A 16,385-nucleotide genomic window follows, 5' to 3' on the forward strand; every position below is an offset into this window, starting at 1 on the left:
ACCGGTTCATAAAATTGTGTATGTTGGAGAATTGCAAGGGGCACGTTGGGAATAGTTATACCTTTACTGGTTCTTTAGGTTAGCTAGTATTTTATTGTTTTCTTTCTTTGTTTCCACGTGATGTACTAAGGCTATATATAGGCCTCTTTTCCAAATGAATAACATGATCAGAGTATCTTTTCTCATTGCTTTCCTTCAATGCATAGTTAGAAAAGTCATTTTCTTATCTTCTTGTTTCTGTCGTGTTTGAGTACTAAGAAAACACAATTTATTTCTTTTGGGTTTTATATATAACAACCTGATTTTAGAGATTCACTCCTTTTGGCTGCATTTTTCTCTCTCGTTCATCATCAATCTTATGACATTTGTCATTGAATTTATAAAAACTGACACATTTATCAATACCCCATGAAAATTCACAGCACTTTCTTCGTGTTACCAAGGTCGAGAAGATCATCTATGTTCCATATCAAGGCCTCAGAAGATGCGTCATCTGCTCTAGATACTAATGAATTGTTGAATGACTTGAAGGAAAAGTGGAATGCACTTGAAAACAAGTCGACAGTTGTTGTGTATGGAGGAGGAGCAGTTGTTGCAATCTGGATATCTTCAATCCTTGTTGGTGTTTTCAACTCAGTGTCATTGGTATGCTTTCGATATCTTGTTTGTATATTGTGGTCTTGAAATCTTGTTTTCTAATATAGTTTCTATTATATTGTCACAGATTCCAAATATTTTTGAGTCGGTAAGACTTGGATATACCAAATGGTTTGTTTACCGATATCTTCTCTTCAAGGTAATTTTCTTGCAACTTGAATAGAAGAAGAATGTAGGGTTTAACCACATTTTATCTTGAAAAGGCATTATGATATTATTAGATTTTTTTTTAATTTCAGTTTAGCATAAATGAGTTAGCAACGGATATTGAGTGGATAAAGAAGAAGATTGCAGGGACCGAGGAAACTATATGATTGTTAAATTTTCTTATAAAATTTGTGTAAGTAGTCATGCATGTATGCCAATAAGATTATTCCAAAGCCTTATGAATGATATCTTCAACCATTCCTGAGAAAATATGTTTTGGTCTTCCTTGATGAGATACTATTGTAATGAAAGAAAGAAAAATAGAGGAAATGTAACGATTCAAATGAATTCTCTATTATTCAACATGAAGAAGCTATAAAGATATATGCATAGGAAATCGACGATCAAAACACCTTGTAAATAACTCGTCATTTAGCTTGACTAACACCCCCCCTCTCTCTCAAGCTTTAGAGCAATTACCAACACCAAGCTTGGATCTTGCCATAGAATGTTGAACTCTATTGAGTTGTTTAGTCAATATATCATCTTTTTTTTTATCAAAAGTAGAAACATGAGCTAATCGAATATATCATCTTTTTGATCAAAACTAGAAACATGAGCTAATCGAATTAGACCACCTATGACTTTCTCTCTTACAAAATGACAATCTAGTTCAATGTGCTTTATACGTTCATGAGACATTGAATTAGATGTTATGTAGATTGTTTCCATGTTATCACAATGTAAAGCAATAGGAATGATATCGAAGATACCCAATTCATGAAACAATCTACTTAGCCATGCAAGATTTGCACACACTCATCGCATGGATTGATACTCAGCTTCGTCGAGGATAAAGAAATTGTGACCTGCTTATTTGATTTCCATCAAATAAGAGTGTCACCAAAAGTTATAAAATGCCCACTAATTGATTTTTTGGTGATTGGGCATGAAGCCCCGTCAGAATCACAATACGCTTCTAATTTGAAAGATGATTAATTGTTGAAGTATAAAGCCTATGATAAGGTGCCGTTAAGATACTTCAAAACATATAGAGCAGTTGTGAAATGAGCTTGAGAAGGTGTTTTGTTAAACTGGCTTAAATGTTGAACTGAAAAAAGCCAAATCTGGCATGGTGTGGACCAAAAACTTTATCTTCCCAACAAGTTGTTGGTAGTAAGTGTAACACCCCAAATTTCAATTGTTCAATGAAGGGCTAAAAGTGTAAATTTAGGAAAGGGACTCGACGAGTAGGTCCGCTTACTCCCCGGTACAGGATATGAGGATTTATTATCACTGCCATCAGGTTGGACACTTGAGAGCCAACTGCCCACAGTTTGCTGCAGGATCGGTGCAGGCTCCAGCACCGGCCACTTTGAGGATTACTGGCGGGGGTCAGGGTGGAGCGGAGCCTCCGAGGACTCAGGGACGCGCATTCCAGCTTACAGCAGAGGAGGTCAAGGCAGAGCCAGATGCAACTGCGGGTATGTTTCCATTATGATATCTTGTTATCTTGTTGATTATGTGGTATTGTAATCTGTCTGCTTTGTTCCGCATGTTTCGTAGTATGATTGAGGATCTTAGTAGTTAGGAGTTGTAGATGGTTAGCATCCAAGAGGATAGATGATCGGAAGGTCGGGTATATGATATCTTTGTTGAGTATGGCACCTACGATGTGAGAAGTGTTCAACTGAGATTCAACTTTCCTGGAGTTCGGGTGTATGATGGCGGAAGGGTTATTCGATGAAGGTTACTCACTCCCGAGGGAGCCAGTTCGTGGTTAAGAGGGAATATATGGAGTAAGGGTGATTGAGCTATGCCGGTTTTGGGCATCGGTGGTTAGTAGTCGGTGCACTAAGTGGGGGAGAATTGGAAAATTCTCCGGTGAAACGACATGCATCCAAGGATGGTTAGTTGTTTAGATTTCAGCAGTGTTTAGCTGAGGGTGTGGATCGGTGAGAGCAAGTGGTAGACAAGTGGGGCGGAGCACAGACCATGGTTTTCGAAAAAAGGTGACTGATTGTTGTAAGGCCTGGGTTTAGGCCATGGAAAGGATTCCGGGAACGGAACTGGAGTTCGGAACCCCAAGAGGGTTAGAACAGACTGCATGAGAGAGATTCCCGGAAGGGATGGTTCAGGGTGAAGTACGACAGTTTTGAGCGGTCCGGATAGACTGAAGGCCAGACGGTGTATCAGTCAGACCGAAGGCTCGGGGAACGGTCCAGACAGGCGGAAGGCCCAAAAGGGCGGTCCAGACATGCTAAAGGTTCTGAGAGTGGTCCAGATAGGCTGAAGGCCTGGAAAGGCGGTCCAGTCATGCTGAAGACTCTGTATGTGTTAGTGGATCTGTATGCGGAGAATGAGTGAATGTGTCGCCATGCAATAGTAATTGATATGGTCTGGCCCCAAGTATTGATCATGATGATGAAGTTGGCTGGAGGCCGTGTGTGGGCCTTGTTAGTTACGTGATCAGATTCGGAGTATGTGGGAGTTCGAAAATAGCAGTTGCTCTACATGGATAGTGTAGAGTGGAGTTTAGCTCTGTGGCACTTATAGGTGTGGTAAGGGTTGTTGAGTAGACTTCCTGGAAAGGGAAGGTATGTAGCTCCGGAAGGAGTTTGGGTCCTCTGAAATGAAGGCAATGGAGTAAATCGATGATCGAAAGTGCTTGGTAGTGAGCATTGGAATTGTACCAGATATATGGAAGCACATACGGGTTGGATGCCCGTTGAGGTTGTGGCAATGTTGGATGATGCGCAGGCATGTTTTCAGTCTCCTTGGAAGAGGAGGAGGAAAGTGGTTCCAGATTGGAGATTGGGACAGAGGAAGGTGAGACAACAGGTTAACAGACTCGGGAGTAGTCTGGACTGGTGCGGAGGACTGTATAAGGATATTACAGTCGGAGGTCAAGGACCTAGAGATCGTGATAGGGAGGTGTGAGTGGGTTGCACTCCGTTGTGTCGAACCGAAGGGTCCGAGGGTGACGTAAGGACAAGTCCTTAGTTCTGAGTATGGTTGTAGGCTTGAGTTATGTATGTCGAGGTATTCCAATATGGGGTATTCCATCATGAGGATTTGTTCTAGGATGTAAGTTATCAGGGTTATCGCCAATTTTGGGCAAAGGAAGACGGATTAGTTTCTTAGCAGAGCTTAGTGGGTGTTTGTAGAATCTAGCGTTGCAGGGCGCAGAAGTGTGTCCCTGATATGAAGGGATAGTATCATCGGGTGATACGTGGTACTATTGAGTTGAAAGGCCGATGGTCGGCTTGGAATAGTGGCACGGGTGCCACGTGAGAATAAGCCATTTTAAGATAGATGCAGAAGTAGGGTTTGTAAGAGCATGAGTTGATTGAGAAGTCGGAGTCTGCAATGCAAAGGGTTCGTTCTGAGGCGTATACTGCAGTAGGCTTCGAGGACGAAGCCTAATTTAAGTAGGGGAGAGTTCTAACACCCCAAATTTCAATTGTTCAATGAAGGGCCAAAAGTGTAAATTTAGGAAAGGGACTCGACGAGTAGGTCCGCTTACTCGCCGAGTCGGAGCGGGTTTTGGGTCGCGGAATAAGTGGCCAACTCGCCGAGTCGGAGGCTGGGACTCGACGAGTTAGTACTGAAGGGAGAAAACCCTAATCCCGGGGGTTGTGCCCTATATAAAGAATGTTATATCCCTTCCTCAGCCTCCTTACCACTCTTGAGAGCCGGTAAAACCTAGAAATCAAGTGAGCCTCCATTATTAGAGAGAATAGAGCTTTGGAGGAGGAAATCTTGAAAAGAGGCTTGAAGAGCAAGAGGCTTTCTGCAAAGGAGTGGTGTAGATCCGGGATCTACTTCAGTTAGAGCTTATATTGGAGGTAATAATCTGTTGCTTGGGCTCTTTTGCGTCTAGATCTATTATTGTTTGAGATTTGGGGCATTTTTGGTATGATTGAAGGTTATTTCGGGTTTGGAGGGTAGATCTGAGGTTGCTACCTCAGATCTAGACTTGAGCTGGTCCAGAATGTCATAAAGTATCTGTCTAAGAGTTGTTGGTGAAGCCCCCTAGTCCTTAACCCTAGCCCTAATGTGTTTTGGGCCTATATCTCCTTGGTCTCACGTAAAGTTTGCAACTTTATGTGAGGGTTAGACTGTAGAAGAGTGGATATAGGGATTGGAGCCCCTGCATGGCTCGAAAAGCCACTGTATGGATTGAGAACTCGAGAGACTCGGCGAGTCACATGGGTGTACTTGACGAGTTGTATGAAGATTGCCTTGGACTCGACGAGTTGGAAGAACAACTCGGCGAGTCTGTTGAAGATTGCCTGGGACTCGGCGAGTCTGTTCTTGGACTCGGCGAGTCTGGTCGCGAAACCCTAACCTCTTCTGGTTAAGCCTCGAATCAGTGAGTCGGTTGGCGACTCAGTGAGTTGGGCAGGATGGGATTCCGAGATCGTTGAACTCGACGAGTCGACGGGTTGACTCGGCGAGTTGAGTCGTGTTATGGGAGTCTTTCTGAGTATAAGGACTCGACGAGTCGACAGGTTGACTCGGCGAGTAGAGTCAACCAGGAAGGTTGACTTTGACTGAGGACTTTAACTTTGACCAAGAGTTGGTCAGTTTGACTTCCATGGGTATTTTGGTAATTATGGTATTGGTTCTTTGGTAGTGTGCTGTGGTGAAGTTCATGTCGGTGGTCGGAGCAGCTTGGTCGTATCTCTTCAGTCGGCAATTGCAGGTGAGTTATCCTCACTATATTGACAGGGTCTACGACACCAAGGCCGGCCCTTTATCGGATGGAAATCCGGGTATTGTTGTTATGTTATTGCTTTGCTAGATCTGCATCCTGGTATTTAGGATGGTGTTATGTTAGTGACCTGGTTAAGGTCGGTACCCGGTATATAGGGTAATGTTATGCTAGTGACCGGTTAGGTCGGAATCCTGGTTAGGATGTTGATATGCTATGTGATCTGTTAGACTGTTTGTCTAGGTAAGGATTTGTTATGAGATTGATTGTTTATGTGCACATGGTTGTTTGACGGGGGTTGGGTTGAGGCGGGTCCTGCTTTGTGATGTAGGCCAACATACCCAGGGCGGACCGGATATTCCGAAGGCCCAGCAAGCGGTCCGGATAGGCTGAAGGCCCCAAGAGGGCGGACCAGACGTGCCGAGGCTCGGAGAGTGGACCAGGCCGACTGAAGGCCCGGTGTGGGTGGACCAGTCATACTGTAGACTCAGAGAGTGGACCAGGTGGATTGAAGGCCCGGTGCGGGCGGACCAATCACACTGTAGACTCGATGTACATGGCTAGATTCGGAGGGTGGACCAGGTGGACTGAAGGCCCGGTGCGGGCGGACCAGTCACACAGTAGACCCGATGTGCATGGCTGTTCTATTTGTGATATGTTATGAGTATGTTTATGTGTGGTTGGTATTTTGGGGGTAACTCACTAAGCTTTCGGGCTTACAGTTTCAGTGTATTGTTTCAGGTACTTCAGGAGATCGTGGCAAGGCGAAGGCGTGATCGTACCGCTCCTCATGTTTTATGATTTATGTGATATGGTTCTGGGGGATACTCTGATGTTTAAACTATTTTGAAAACGAGATGTATGAACTTAATGGTTTTTGAATGAATTAAAATGTTTTAATTTGGCTCAATTTTTATGGGTGTTACAGTAAGGGTGAACATTTAGACTTCTAGACGAGACCGAACCAAAAAATTTAGCCTCAATAGGTCTGGTCCAATGTCCACCAATTTCTACAAAACAAGTCTGGTCCAAGATTTAGTTTGGTCTAGTTTCGGTACCAGTACGTTTCAGTCCAAATACTCACCCTACAGTCTTAATAGATAAACTAAATTTCGGTAGGATTTAACGAGTTGTACCATGTTCACCTAAAGTTGTATCGGTCTAACAAGTACACCAATTTCTCTTAAACCGATCCGATCCAAGATTCGGTCTGGTCCGGTTCAGTCTAAATGCTCACTGCTAATCTACAGAGAGTTGCATTTGGTAAATGATCAGACATTGCTGGAAGTAGTTTATGTTGAGAAGGAAGATGAGTGCAAGTAGTGCACCAAACTTTAAAATGAACGAATTGATGAAGTTATATATTTGTGATATGATTTTGAGGTTATTATCAAAAAGATCAATAGTTGTAGAACTGAACATGGATAAGCATGGAAAACTCGTGACGTTAGTAGCCTGCAACTTTGCAGCTTCTCCTAGCAACTTTGCGTAGTAGCTTAGCACTAGGCCTTTTTGATGAAGTTATATACTTGTGATATGATTTTGAGGTTATTAACAAAAAGATCAATAGTTGTAGAACTAAACAACTGAACATGGCCAAGAATGGAAAACCCGTGATGTTAGTAGCCTGCAATTTTGCAGCTTCTCCTAGCAACTTTGTGTAGTAGCTTAGCACTAAGCCCAAAAAACCCATGAACTTAAGCCCATACTTAAAAAAAACTAAGATCGGAGGAAGTGGTGCATAGTAATAGCATGGCAAAGCGCCTCCGCCTCCACTGGCAGATATAAGGGGTTCTCGGGATGGTCGGTGCAATCCCTCAAATTTTAAAGCACGGTTTAATTTTTTTTGGAAAATTTCCTATGTAATATAAATTTTCCGACGTGCCACTACTAAGGTTTTGTCTTGCGTTCGTCACTGTCCGGTTACTCTTGCCATTCAATGGGAATGGTTTATGGTAAATCTTGATTGCCTCTTCCAGCCTCTTCCAACCTCTTCTTCTTCTTCTTTCTTGCTGAAATCTTGATTGTATGTTGCTGAAATCTTATTTTACCCTTTTTTTTCGGTTTTCTTTATTTATTCTTGCTGAATTTTTTTTTTTCGATTTTTATATTGAATAATGATAATTTCTTGATGAAATATAATTATTTTTTGCTAAAATATCTTTATTTTTTTTGTTTAAATATCATTATTTTTTGTGGAAATATCATAAATTCTTGCTGAAATGTCATACATTATTAATTTTTCGGTATTAAAAAACTATTTCGGTTTATAAAATCAGTTTATTTTAATTTTTTAATATCTGCAGCAGCATGCAAATGTTAGAAAAACAAACACGCTTCTTATTACAGTCTGCAGCCGTTTGGTCCACCTCTTCTACCGCAGAGGGTTGCAGAGATGGTCCGCACACTTCATAAATTTTTGTTTAAAAAAAACAAACAACACCTTGTTCACTAGGGCGGTGCACCCCAAGTGCGGAGTTCTTCTTGTAGTCTAATTTTTATTATAATAGTAGAATATTAATTATTATTTTTTTTACAATGATTGATTATCAAAATATTTGGAGTTCTTTTTAATCAAACACAAGTTACAGAACCTACCACAATTCAGTAGTACAAAAGTACATGTTGGCGCACACCTGACCTTTCTAATTTAGTACAAGCCCAATACTGAGGAACATATCAAACGTGGATTACGAAGATACAAAGTTAACCAATCAAAAGTTGCCTTTTTTCCACGTGTCACATCAAGAATCAATTGTTTTTTTCACCAACAAATGCTAAAAAGAAAAGGAAAAAGATGAGTCTCGATAGCAGATAAAGTTGTGGTCGGCTGAATAGCAAGATTTTTTGAAAATGGCGACGGCTTTTGCGGCAACAACTTCCTCGCCGGCCACCGCCGTTGGGTTACCTCAGCTTCCTACCACCCTCTATGTTCCTTGCTCGGTGTTACCATACCTTCCAACTCGTTCGTTTTCGTCTTTGATCAAACATGTGTCAGGTAACTTTATAGTTAGAAGTCAGTACTACTTCTCTGGAGCATTTCGTTGACATGTAGTCTAGAAGTTAGCAATCGGCCAAATCTATGTTTAGATTTCTATTTTAGACTCTTCGTCAGATCTATATTGAGCTCCTCAATTAGAACTTCAAGTAACTGGTTTCAATTATGAGTGTTGTTTCGTTTACATGTGTGTTTTGTATACGATGAAACTCAGGTAATGTGACCTATTTTGGAGTTTCACTCCTTTTGGCGGCAATTTTCTCGCTCTTTCATCCTCAATGTTGTGACATTTGTCATTGAATTTGTAAAAACTGACACATTTATCAATACCCAATGAAAATTCACAGCACTTTCTTCGTGTTACCATGGTCGAGAAGATCATTTATGTTCCAGATCAAGGCCTCAGAAGATGCGTCATTTGCTCCAGATGCTAATGAATTGTTCAATGACTTGAAGGAAAAGTGGAATGCACTTGAAAACAAGTCGACAGTTGTTGTTTATGGAGGAGGAGCAGTTGTTGCCATATGGATATCTTCAATCCTTGTTGGTGTTTTCAACTCAGTGTCATTGGTATGCTTTCTAGACGTTGTTTGTATATTGTGGTCTTGAAATCTTGTTTTCTAATATAGTTTTTATTATATTGTCACAACCCCCAAAGATTTTTGGAGTTGGTAGGACTTGGATATACCGGATGGTTTGTCTACCGGTATCTTCTTTTCAAGGTAAATTTCTTGCAACTTGAATATAAGAAGAATGTAGGGTTTTGCCACATCTTATTTGAAAAGGCGTGCTAATGTTTGGGAATTTTATATTTTATATATTTCAGTCTGGCAAAAATGAGTTAGCAACATGTATTGAGTGGATTAAGAAGACGATTGCAAGGACCGAGTAAACTATATGATTGTTAATTATTCTATAAATTTTGTCTAAGTAGTCATGTATGCCCATAAGATTGTTCCAAAGCCTTATGAATTATATCTTTAACCATCCCTAGAAAATTTGTTTTGGTCTTCTTTGCTGACATACTACTTTACAATTGAAATATTTGGATATGTCCTTCGACTTATCCCTAGAAAATTTGTTTTGGTCTTCTTTGATGACATACTACTTTACAATTGAAATATTTGGATATGTCCTTCGACTTATCACTAGAAGACCCTTTTTAAGAAACCCATATGCAATTTTAGACAACACTTACCCAGTTCCATATAAATTGGATAAGGGGAGGTATAGGATGGTTGGCAATACATAATGAACGATGGGTCGCTACTGTCATAAATTACTTTCCGGTAAAAATGAAAAAGAAAATAAAAAGACAAATAGAAATAAATATATAAAATAAAATTTTCTATGACCATGTCTACACTGAAAGGTCTCAACATAAGCTACCTGCATATAAAACATTAACCCGCAACAGATAATTAAGTGATGTGCCCGAATAAAGAGGCTGATAAACTTTAAAAAACTTGCATGAGAAGATGGCAAAGGTCATCAAGTAAAACATGGATAAATACATAGTGGAATAATGATACATTATAGGTTTTGACAACCTCCACGTATCATGAAAGACAGAAGCGGTAAAAGTTAGACAAATTCTAGCAAACGAATAAGGAGAACACAAGAAGGGAGAAAACTTTTATTATCATATTTCAATGTCCCAAACATTACAATGTACTATTCTTCTGTACGAGACAAGTAATGTACAAATTGTTATAATATTAAATGACAATATTTATATCTGATATATTAATTAAGTCCAGTAAAGTAACCTTCATATATATATATATATATATATATATATATATATATATATATATATATATATATATATATATATATATATATATATATATATATATATATATATATATATATATACCTTTGATTTTTTTAAGGTGAGGATTATATTGTTATTGGTGATCCAAATGAACATGTTTTAACCAATCATAAACAAACATTTTTAAATTTATAATTCTTTAAATTTTAGGTCTTCCTTATTTAAAATGTTGGGTCTTCTTTGTTTACAAGAGAGAAAACTCCATTAATATAATCACCTTTTCGGATTCCTCTCTCTCAGGAGAATGAAGAATCTGGAATCCGGATAGCAGATAAAGTTGTGGTCGGCTGAATAGCAAGATTTTTTGAAACTGGCGACCGCTTTTGCGGCAACAACTTCCTCGACGGCCACCGCCATTGGATTACCTCATCTTCCTACCACCCCCTCTGTCCGTTGCTCGACATTACCATACCTTCCAGCTTGTTCGTTTTCTTCTTCGATCAAACATGTGTTAGGTAACTATATAGTTACAAGTTAGTGCTACTTCTCTGGAGCATTTCGTTGAACATGTAGTCTAGAAGCTAGTAATCGGGCAAATCTATGTTTAGATTTCTAGTTTAGACTCTTCGTCAGATCTATATTGAACTCCTTAATTAGAACTTCAAGTAACTGGTTTCAGTTATACGTGTTTTTTCGTTTAGATGTGTGTTTTTTGTACGAGGAAACTCAGGTAATGTGACCAGTGTTGGTTTAATCGGTTTGGTAGTCACATGCATGGCTGGAATTAATAAGTATTTAATTTTCCTTTATTTAGAGATTTTAGAGATTGAATAAATAAGAATGCGTAGAGGGGTTTGACTGGTTCATAAAATTGTGTACGTTGGAGAATTGTAAGGGGCACGTTGGGAATAGTTATAGCTTTACCGGTTCTTTAGGTTAGCTAGTATTTTATTGTTTTCTTTCTTTGTTTCCACGTGATGTAATAAGGCTATATATAGGCCTCTTTTCCAAACGAATAACATGATCAAAGTTTCTTTTCTCTTTGCTTTCCTTGCAATGCAAAGTTTGAAAAGTCCTTTTCTTATATTATTCTTTCTTTCGTGTTTGAGTACTAAGCAAACAAAGTCTATTTCTTTTGGGTTTTATGTCTAACACTTGGTATCGGAGCACCCAGGTTTGTTGAAATGGGTGTAAATCATTTCTTGTATCAAGATGAAAAAGTACAACCTCCATCCTTGATCAATTTGTTCCTTGTTAGAGAGAGCCTAACCAGAAGCATAGAAGACAAGCTAGAAAAATCAGAACAAGTGGTTTTGGTTTGGTTTGTTTGGAAGTAAAAGAAAACACTAAAGGCAGGAGCTTGGTTTTCTTGACAGGTGGAAAAGGAATCTTGGAACAAGTTGGATCGGAAAAGGTTGGGGTTGTCACAAGGAAGGAAAAATGGCGTTGGCAGTAAAAAATGGTGGTTCAATGTCATATCAGATTCCGGTTTTGACCCCAACGAATTATCCGGTATGGGCAGTCAAAGTAAAGTCCATTATGGATACACATGGCATATGGGAGACCATTGAAGCAAGAACGTTGGGTGAAGAATCACATCTAAATAAAAAGAAACAAGCTCTTGCTTTCGAGTTGGATTTAATGTTATTCGATGAAGTCGTGGGAAGATTGAAGGCGTATGAGGAGCGTTTAAAAGGAACTGAGAAAACAGAGGACGTTCAAGGTGGTTTATTGGTTACTAGTGAAGAAAGATCACAAGTTTGTAGGCATTGTGGCAATGGAGGTTCCAATCGGTATGGCTTTGGACGTGGCCGGGGAAGAGGTCGTGGGTCCAGAAAAAGTCGGGATGGCAGTGAACGTTTCCTACGGGATAAAAGTCACGTTAGATATTAAAAATATGGTGAATTTGGTCACTACAACAATGAATGTCTTAAGTGGGAAAACAAGAGGTAAATCTAATTGATGAGGAGCAGGCATTGCTATGATATAATGGGCAAAGCAAATTGATTAAGGGGTGATTGTTGGTTTAATCGGTTTGGTAGTCACATGCATGGTTGGAATTAATAAGTATTTAATTTTCCTTTATTTAGAGATTTTAGAGATTAAGAATGGGTAGAGGGGTTTGACTGGTTCATAAAATTGTGTACGTTGGAGAATTGCAAGGGGCACGTTGGGAATAGTTATACCTATACTGGTTCTTTAGGTTAGCTAGTATTTTATTGTTTTCTTTCTTTGTTTCCACGTGATGTACTAAGGCTATATATAGGCCTCTTTTCCAAATGAATAACATGATCAGAGTATCTTTTCACATTGCTTTCCTTTCAATGCATAGTTAGAAAAGTCATTTTCTTATCTTCTTCTTTCTGTCGTGTTTGAGTACTAAGAAAACACAATTTATTTCTTTTGGGTTTTATATATAACAACCTAATTTTGGATATTCACTCCTTTTGGCTGAATTTTTCTCTCTCGTTCATCCTCAATGTTGTGACATTTGTCATTAAATTTATAAAAACTAATACATTTATCAATACCCCATGAAAGTTCATAGCACTTTCCTCGTGTTACCAAGGTCGAGAATACCATTTATGTTCCAGATCAAGTCCTCAGAAGATGCGTCATCTGCTCCAGATGCTAATGAATTTTTCAAAGACTTGAAGGAAAAGTGGGATGCACTTGAAAACAAGTCGACAGTTGTAGTGTATGGAGGAGGAGCAGTTGTTGCAGTATGGATATCTTCAATCGTTGTTGGTGTTGTCAACTCAGTGCCATTGGTATGCTTTCGATATCTTGTTTGTATATTGTGGTATTGAAATCTTGTTTTATAATATAGTTTCTATTATGTTGTCACAAATTCCAAAGATCTTGGAGTTGGTAAGCCTTGGATATACCGAATGGTTTGTTTACCGATATCTTCTCTTCAAGGTAATTTTCTTGCAAATTGAATAGTAGAAGAATGTAGGGTTTATCCATATTTTGTAGCACCCGATTCCTGGTACGTATTTAATTAAAGAAATTCATGTGTTTTCTCTGGGACTCGACGAGTTGGTGGCCCAACTCGTCGAGTAGAGTCGTGATCCGTGGGAATTTAAGTGACCTACTCGACGAGTCGGGAGACCGACTCGGCAAGTAGGCGCTGTTTGAGTGAAACCCTAAATTTGAGGGTTTGCACCCTATTTAAACACCTTATCTCAGCCTCCATCGTCCCTTGTACTCCCAGAAGACATCATATCGAAACCCTGGCCATTTTTGTATGTTCTAAGGCCACTTTGGTGCTTTTTGGTGGGTTGTGAAGCTTGAGAAGAGGGAAGGAACTTGTGAGACCAAGGGGAAACAAGAAGATCCAGAGTTTGAAGCTCATTTTCAGCCTATTGGAGGTATGAAGCTGAACCTTTGTCTATTGATCTTGATTTTTGGGCCTTTTCCTTCATCTTTCTAAGCCCTAGAGAGGTTGTATTTGGGATTTAGTGTTGGAAGTCAGTGTATGCTTTAGATCCAGGTCTATTGGGGGTTTTATGGCACAAAGGTGCCCATTTTGTTGCCATGAACACCCCATACACTTTGGAGGCCATATTTTATGGCTTTTTGGGCCAAAGACCTCTTGCATGTGTACCAAGTTTGGAAGTTTACGTGTAAAATGGACATTAGGAGGCTAAATCTATGGTTTTGGTGTGTTAAGACCCATTTAAATCGACTGTAGAGTGTTGGCCAAGGATGGACTCGACGAGTTGTTCTTGGAACTCGGCGAGTCGCGGTGTATTGACCACCAAATCCTTTCTGTGGATGGACCAGTTGTTAGGGAGGAAGTCCCCTAGTTGTTTAGACGCGTAAAGGGACCTGGGAATCATAGGACTCGGTGAGTGTATGAACAGACTCGGCGAGTCCAAGGCAATCTCCCAATATTTGAAGATGGACTCGTCGAGTTGTTCATACAACTCGGCGAGTAATAGGCTGGACACATTCTTATGAGGGAGATGAACTCGACGAGTTCAAGGTCTAACTCGGCGAGTCGGATGAAGATGGCCCCGATGGTATGATTGAAGAAGAACCTGTCGAGTTCTTGCTAGACTCGATGAGTTGAGTCGGGGATTGGTTCGAGTTAGAGGGATATGGACTTGACGAGTTGGTTGACCAACTCGGCGAGTCAAGTCAACTGGATGTTGACTTTGACTGGATTGAGTTGACCCTGGTTTGGGTTGTATGTTCGAATTGACGATTTAGAAGGGTTGCTGATCGGTATATTTTACATCACGCTTAATATACTATAATTTATGTAAAATAACCGATTTTATCTAAGAATGGTGCTACTTTGACATGTATTTGAATTATGTTTGTAGGTGGTAAATATGATGAAAATGGTACAAAAAGATGCAAAAAGAAGTTCAAGGAATTACACGAAGAGAAATCAAGATTGAAAACAAAAGAATTGAAGATGTTCGGGTTTGGAAAGACGAGAAAACAAAATAAAAAAAATGAAAAATTGTATTTTTAAAATAATTATAATTTAATTAAAATGATTTATTTAGGAAATAATAATTTTATTATTTTCTAAATAATTTAATTTAATTAAATGTATTTTTAATAAAATCAAAATAAAAATAATATATAAAAATCATGTTTTTTTTATATAAATAAAAAGAATTTAAATTAATTAATGAGGTTTAATTAAAATAGATTATTGGGAATTAATTATTTAATTTCTAAAAAAATAATTTATATTAATTAAATTAATTTAATTTAATTTAATTCACAAAAAAAAAAGAAAAAAAAAATATAAAATAAAATCTAAATCTCGGAATCAGCCCAAACCCGGAGCCCAAACCCAGAAGCCCAAAAACTCGCGACCCAGATCCGAAGATCCGAGACCCGATCCGCCCCGCCCCGTGATCCATTTTACCTCACAAGCTGATCCGATATTACCGATCCATACCCGGCTCCGACCCGGGTTGGATCTGCGCTTTTATCCGCATATGACGTCATCCGTGACGTCGTCGCATCCGACCCGCACCGGATCCGATCCGCTCCGACCCGCGATTCCGATTCGTATCACCTCACAGAAGATCCGCGCCTCGACCCGGATTCCGACCCGATCTGGACCCGCGAAAAATGGCCCTAAACGACGTCGTTTTGATGCCAGCTCCAAGTACTTGTGCCATGTGCTGAACCTACGGGTTTTCCTATCTTTTAAACACTTTCCAACTAATTTTAACCACTTTTTCACCACTTTTCCTATTTTAAACCCAAATTCTTCCCAACAAAACCAAATAATTCCATCTTTTTAATTCTTTTGAATTCTTTTTCATGAGATTTAGATTGGATCTTAGATCCAATCTAAAAGCTTAATATTCCTAGCTTTATTTCATTTTTTTTGGTATTTAATTTTCCAAAAATTCACTATAAATACCACCTCAAAATCACCATTTCAACACACCCTCTTACATTCTTACACACCTCTTATCTCTAAGACACCTCTTATACATCTTATACCTCTTATACCAACCTACTTTCATACCACCACCTTCTTTAGGAAATTTCTATATTTTTTTGGAAGCATTTTAGTCTTCCAAATTCCTTTCTTTTTCAAAGAATTCAAGCCATCAAAGATTCAAGACTTTTCAAGATTCAAGATCAAGACATCAAGAATTCAAGAATACAAATATGAGTTTGTATAAGTCTACAATGCGCGGCTAAATCCTCTCGTGATCGCAACCGGGAGTAGGTTTTAATTCTTACTTATTGTATTATTTTTGGGTGTGAACATTTGAATTTATTGAATATTATTTGTGGATTTTGTTTATGTTTTTAACATTATAAAATCGTTACACTTATTTTATTCATTTATCAATTAATTATTCCAAGTTTAAAATAATTTTAAGTGATCTCCCCACCGTGCCAAATCATCCAATAGCGGTGTGTAGGACGGAGGGTGCGGTTACACTTATTTTCTATTTTGGACTTAGACTTTAATTGAATCGACTATGAAAAATTAATAACACTCATTTCTAATTCTTATAATTATTAATTCTGAAACCGGAAGCGATCATTGTTTTTAATTGAATTAAAATCATATATTTTTTGTTTGTCATCATATT

The 16,385-nt window shown here is 38.9% G+C and overlaps 3 protein-coding genes across 3 annotated transcripts in view; all 3 read left to right on the plus strand.

Moving 5' to 3' along the window:
- Positions 1-445: 445 nt before the first annotated feature.
- LOC145163232 (protein CURVATURE THYLAKOID 1A, chloroplastic-like) lies at positions 446-1,134 on the plus strand. The gene is made up of 3 exons (XM_079082087.1): positions 446-645; positions 725-796; positions 897-1,134. Exons 1-3 carry the CDS (start codon positions 460-462, stop codon positions 969-971), a joined length of 333 nt encoding a protein of 110 aa, XP_078938213.1. The 5' UTR covers positions 446-459; the 3' UTR covers positions 972-1,134.
- A 7,207-nt stretch (positions 1,135-8,341) lies between these two features.
- On the plus strand, positions 8,342-9,411 carry LOC145163233 (protein CURVATURE THYLAKOID 1A, chloroplastic-like). Its single transcript, XM_079082088.1, has 4 exons — positions 8,342-8,541; positions 8,894-9,107; positions 9,188-9,241; positions 9,346-9,411. The coding sequence occupies exons 1-4, from the start codon at positions 8,375-8,377 to the stop codon at positions 9,409-9,411; spliced, it is 501 nt and encodes a 166-aa protein (XP_078938214.1). The 5' UTR covers positions 8,342-8,374.
- Positions 9,412-9,997: 586 nt separating this feature from the next.
- Positions 9,998-16,385, plus strand: part of LOC145165086 (protein CURVATURE THYLAKOID 1A, chloroplastic-like) — an 82,065-nt gene continuing 75,677 nt past the window's right edge. Inside the window, exons 1-4 of the mRNA XM_079083715.1 lie at positions 9,998-10,006; positions 10,652-10,817; positions 12,862-13,066; positions 13,146-13,218. Of these exons, the coding sequence (XP_078939841.1) occupies positions 9,998-10,006; positions 10,652-10,817; positions 12,862-13,066; positions 13,146-13,218 (453 nt within the window). The remainder of the gene's footprint in view (positions 10,007-10,651; positions 10,818-12,861; positions 13,067-13,145; positions 13,219-16,385) is intronic.

This window comes from Lactuca virosa, chromosome 3 (assembly GCF_052849685.1).
Source record: "Lactuca virosa cultivar CGN04683 chromosome 3, Lactuca_virosa_CGN04683_v6, whole genome shotgun sequence".
NCBI lineage: Eukaryota > Viridiplantae > Streptophyta > Magnoliopsida > Asterales > Asteraceae > Lactuca > Lactuca virosa.

Bases quoted from the DNA above. Each gene is read 5' to 3' on its own strand.
- LOC145163232 (XM_079082087.1), top strand. From the start codon at position 460: ATGTTCCATATCAAGGCCTCAGAAGATGCGTCATCTGCTCTAGATACT. The intron at 646-724 runs GTATGCTTTCGA...ATATTGTCACAG, and splicing joins TTTTCAACTCAGTGTCATTG to ATTCCAAATATTTTTGAGTC. The intron at 797-896 runs GTAATTTTCTTG...TTTTAATTTCAG, and splicing joins ACCGATATCTTCTCTTCAAG to TTTAGCATAAATGAGTTAGC.
- LOC145163233 (XM_079082088.1), top strand. From the start codon at position 8,375: ATGGCGACGGCTTTTGCGGCAACAACTTCCTCGCCGGCCACCGCCGTT. The intron at 8,542-8,893 runs GTACTACTTCTC...ACCATGGTCGAG, and splicing joins AACTTTATAGTTAGAAGTCA to AAGATCATTTATGTTCCAGA. The intron at 9,242-9,345 runs GTAAATTTCTTG...TATATATTTCAG, and splicing joins ACCGGTATCTTCTTTTCAAG to TCTGGCAAAAATGAGTTAGC.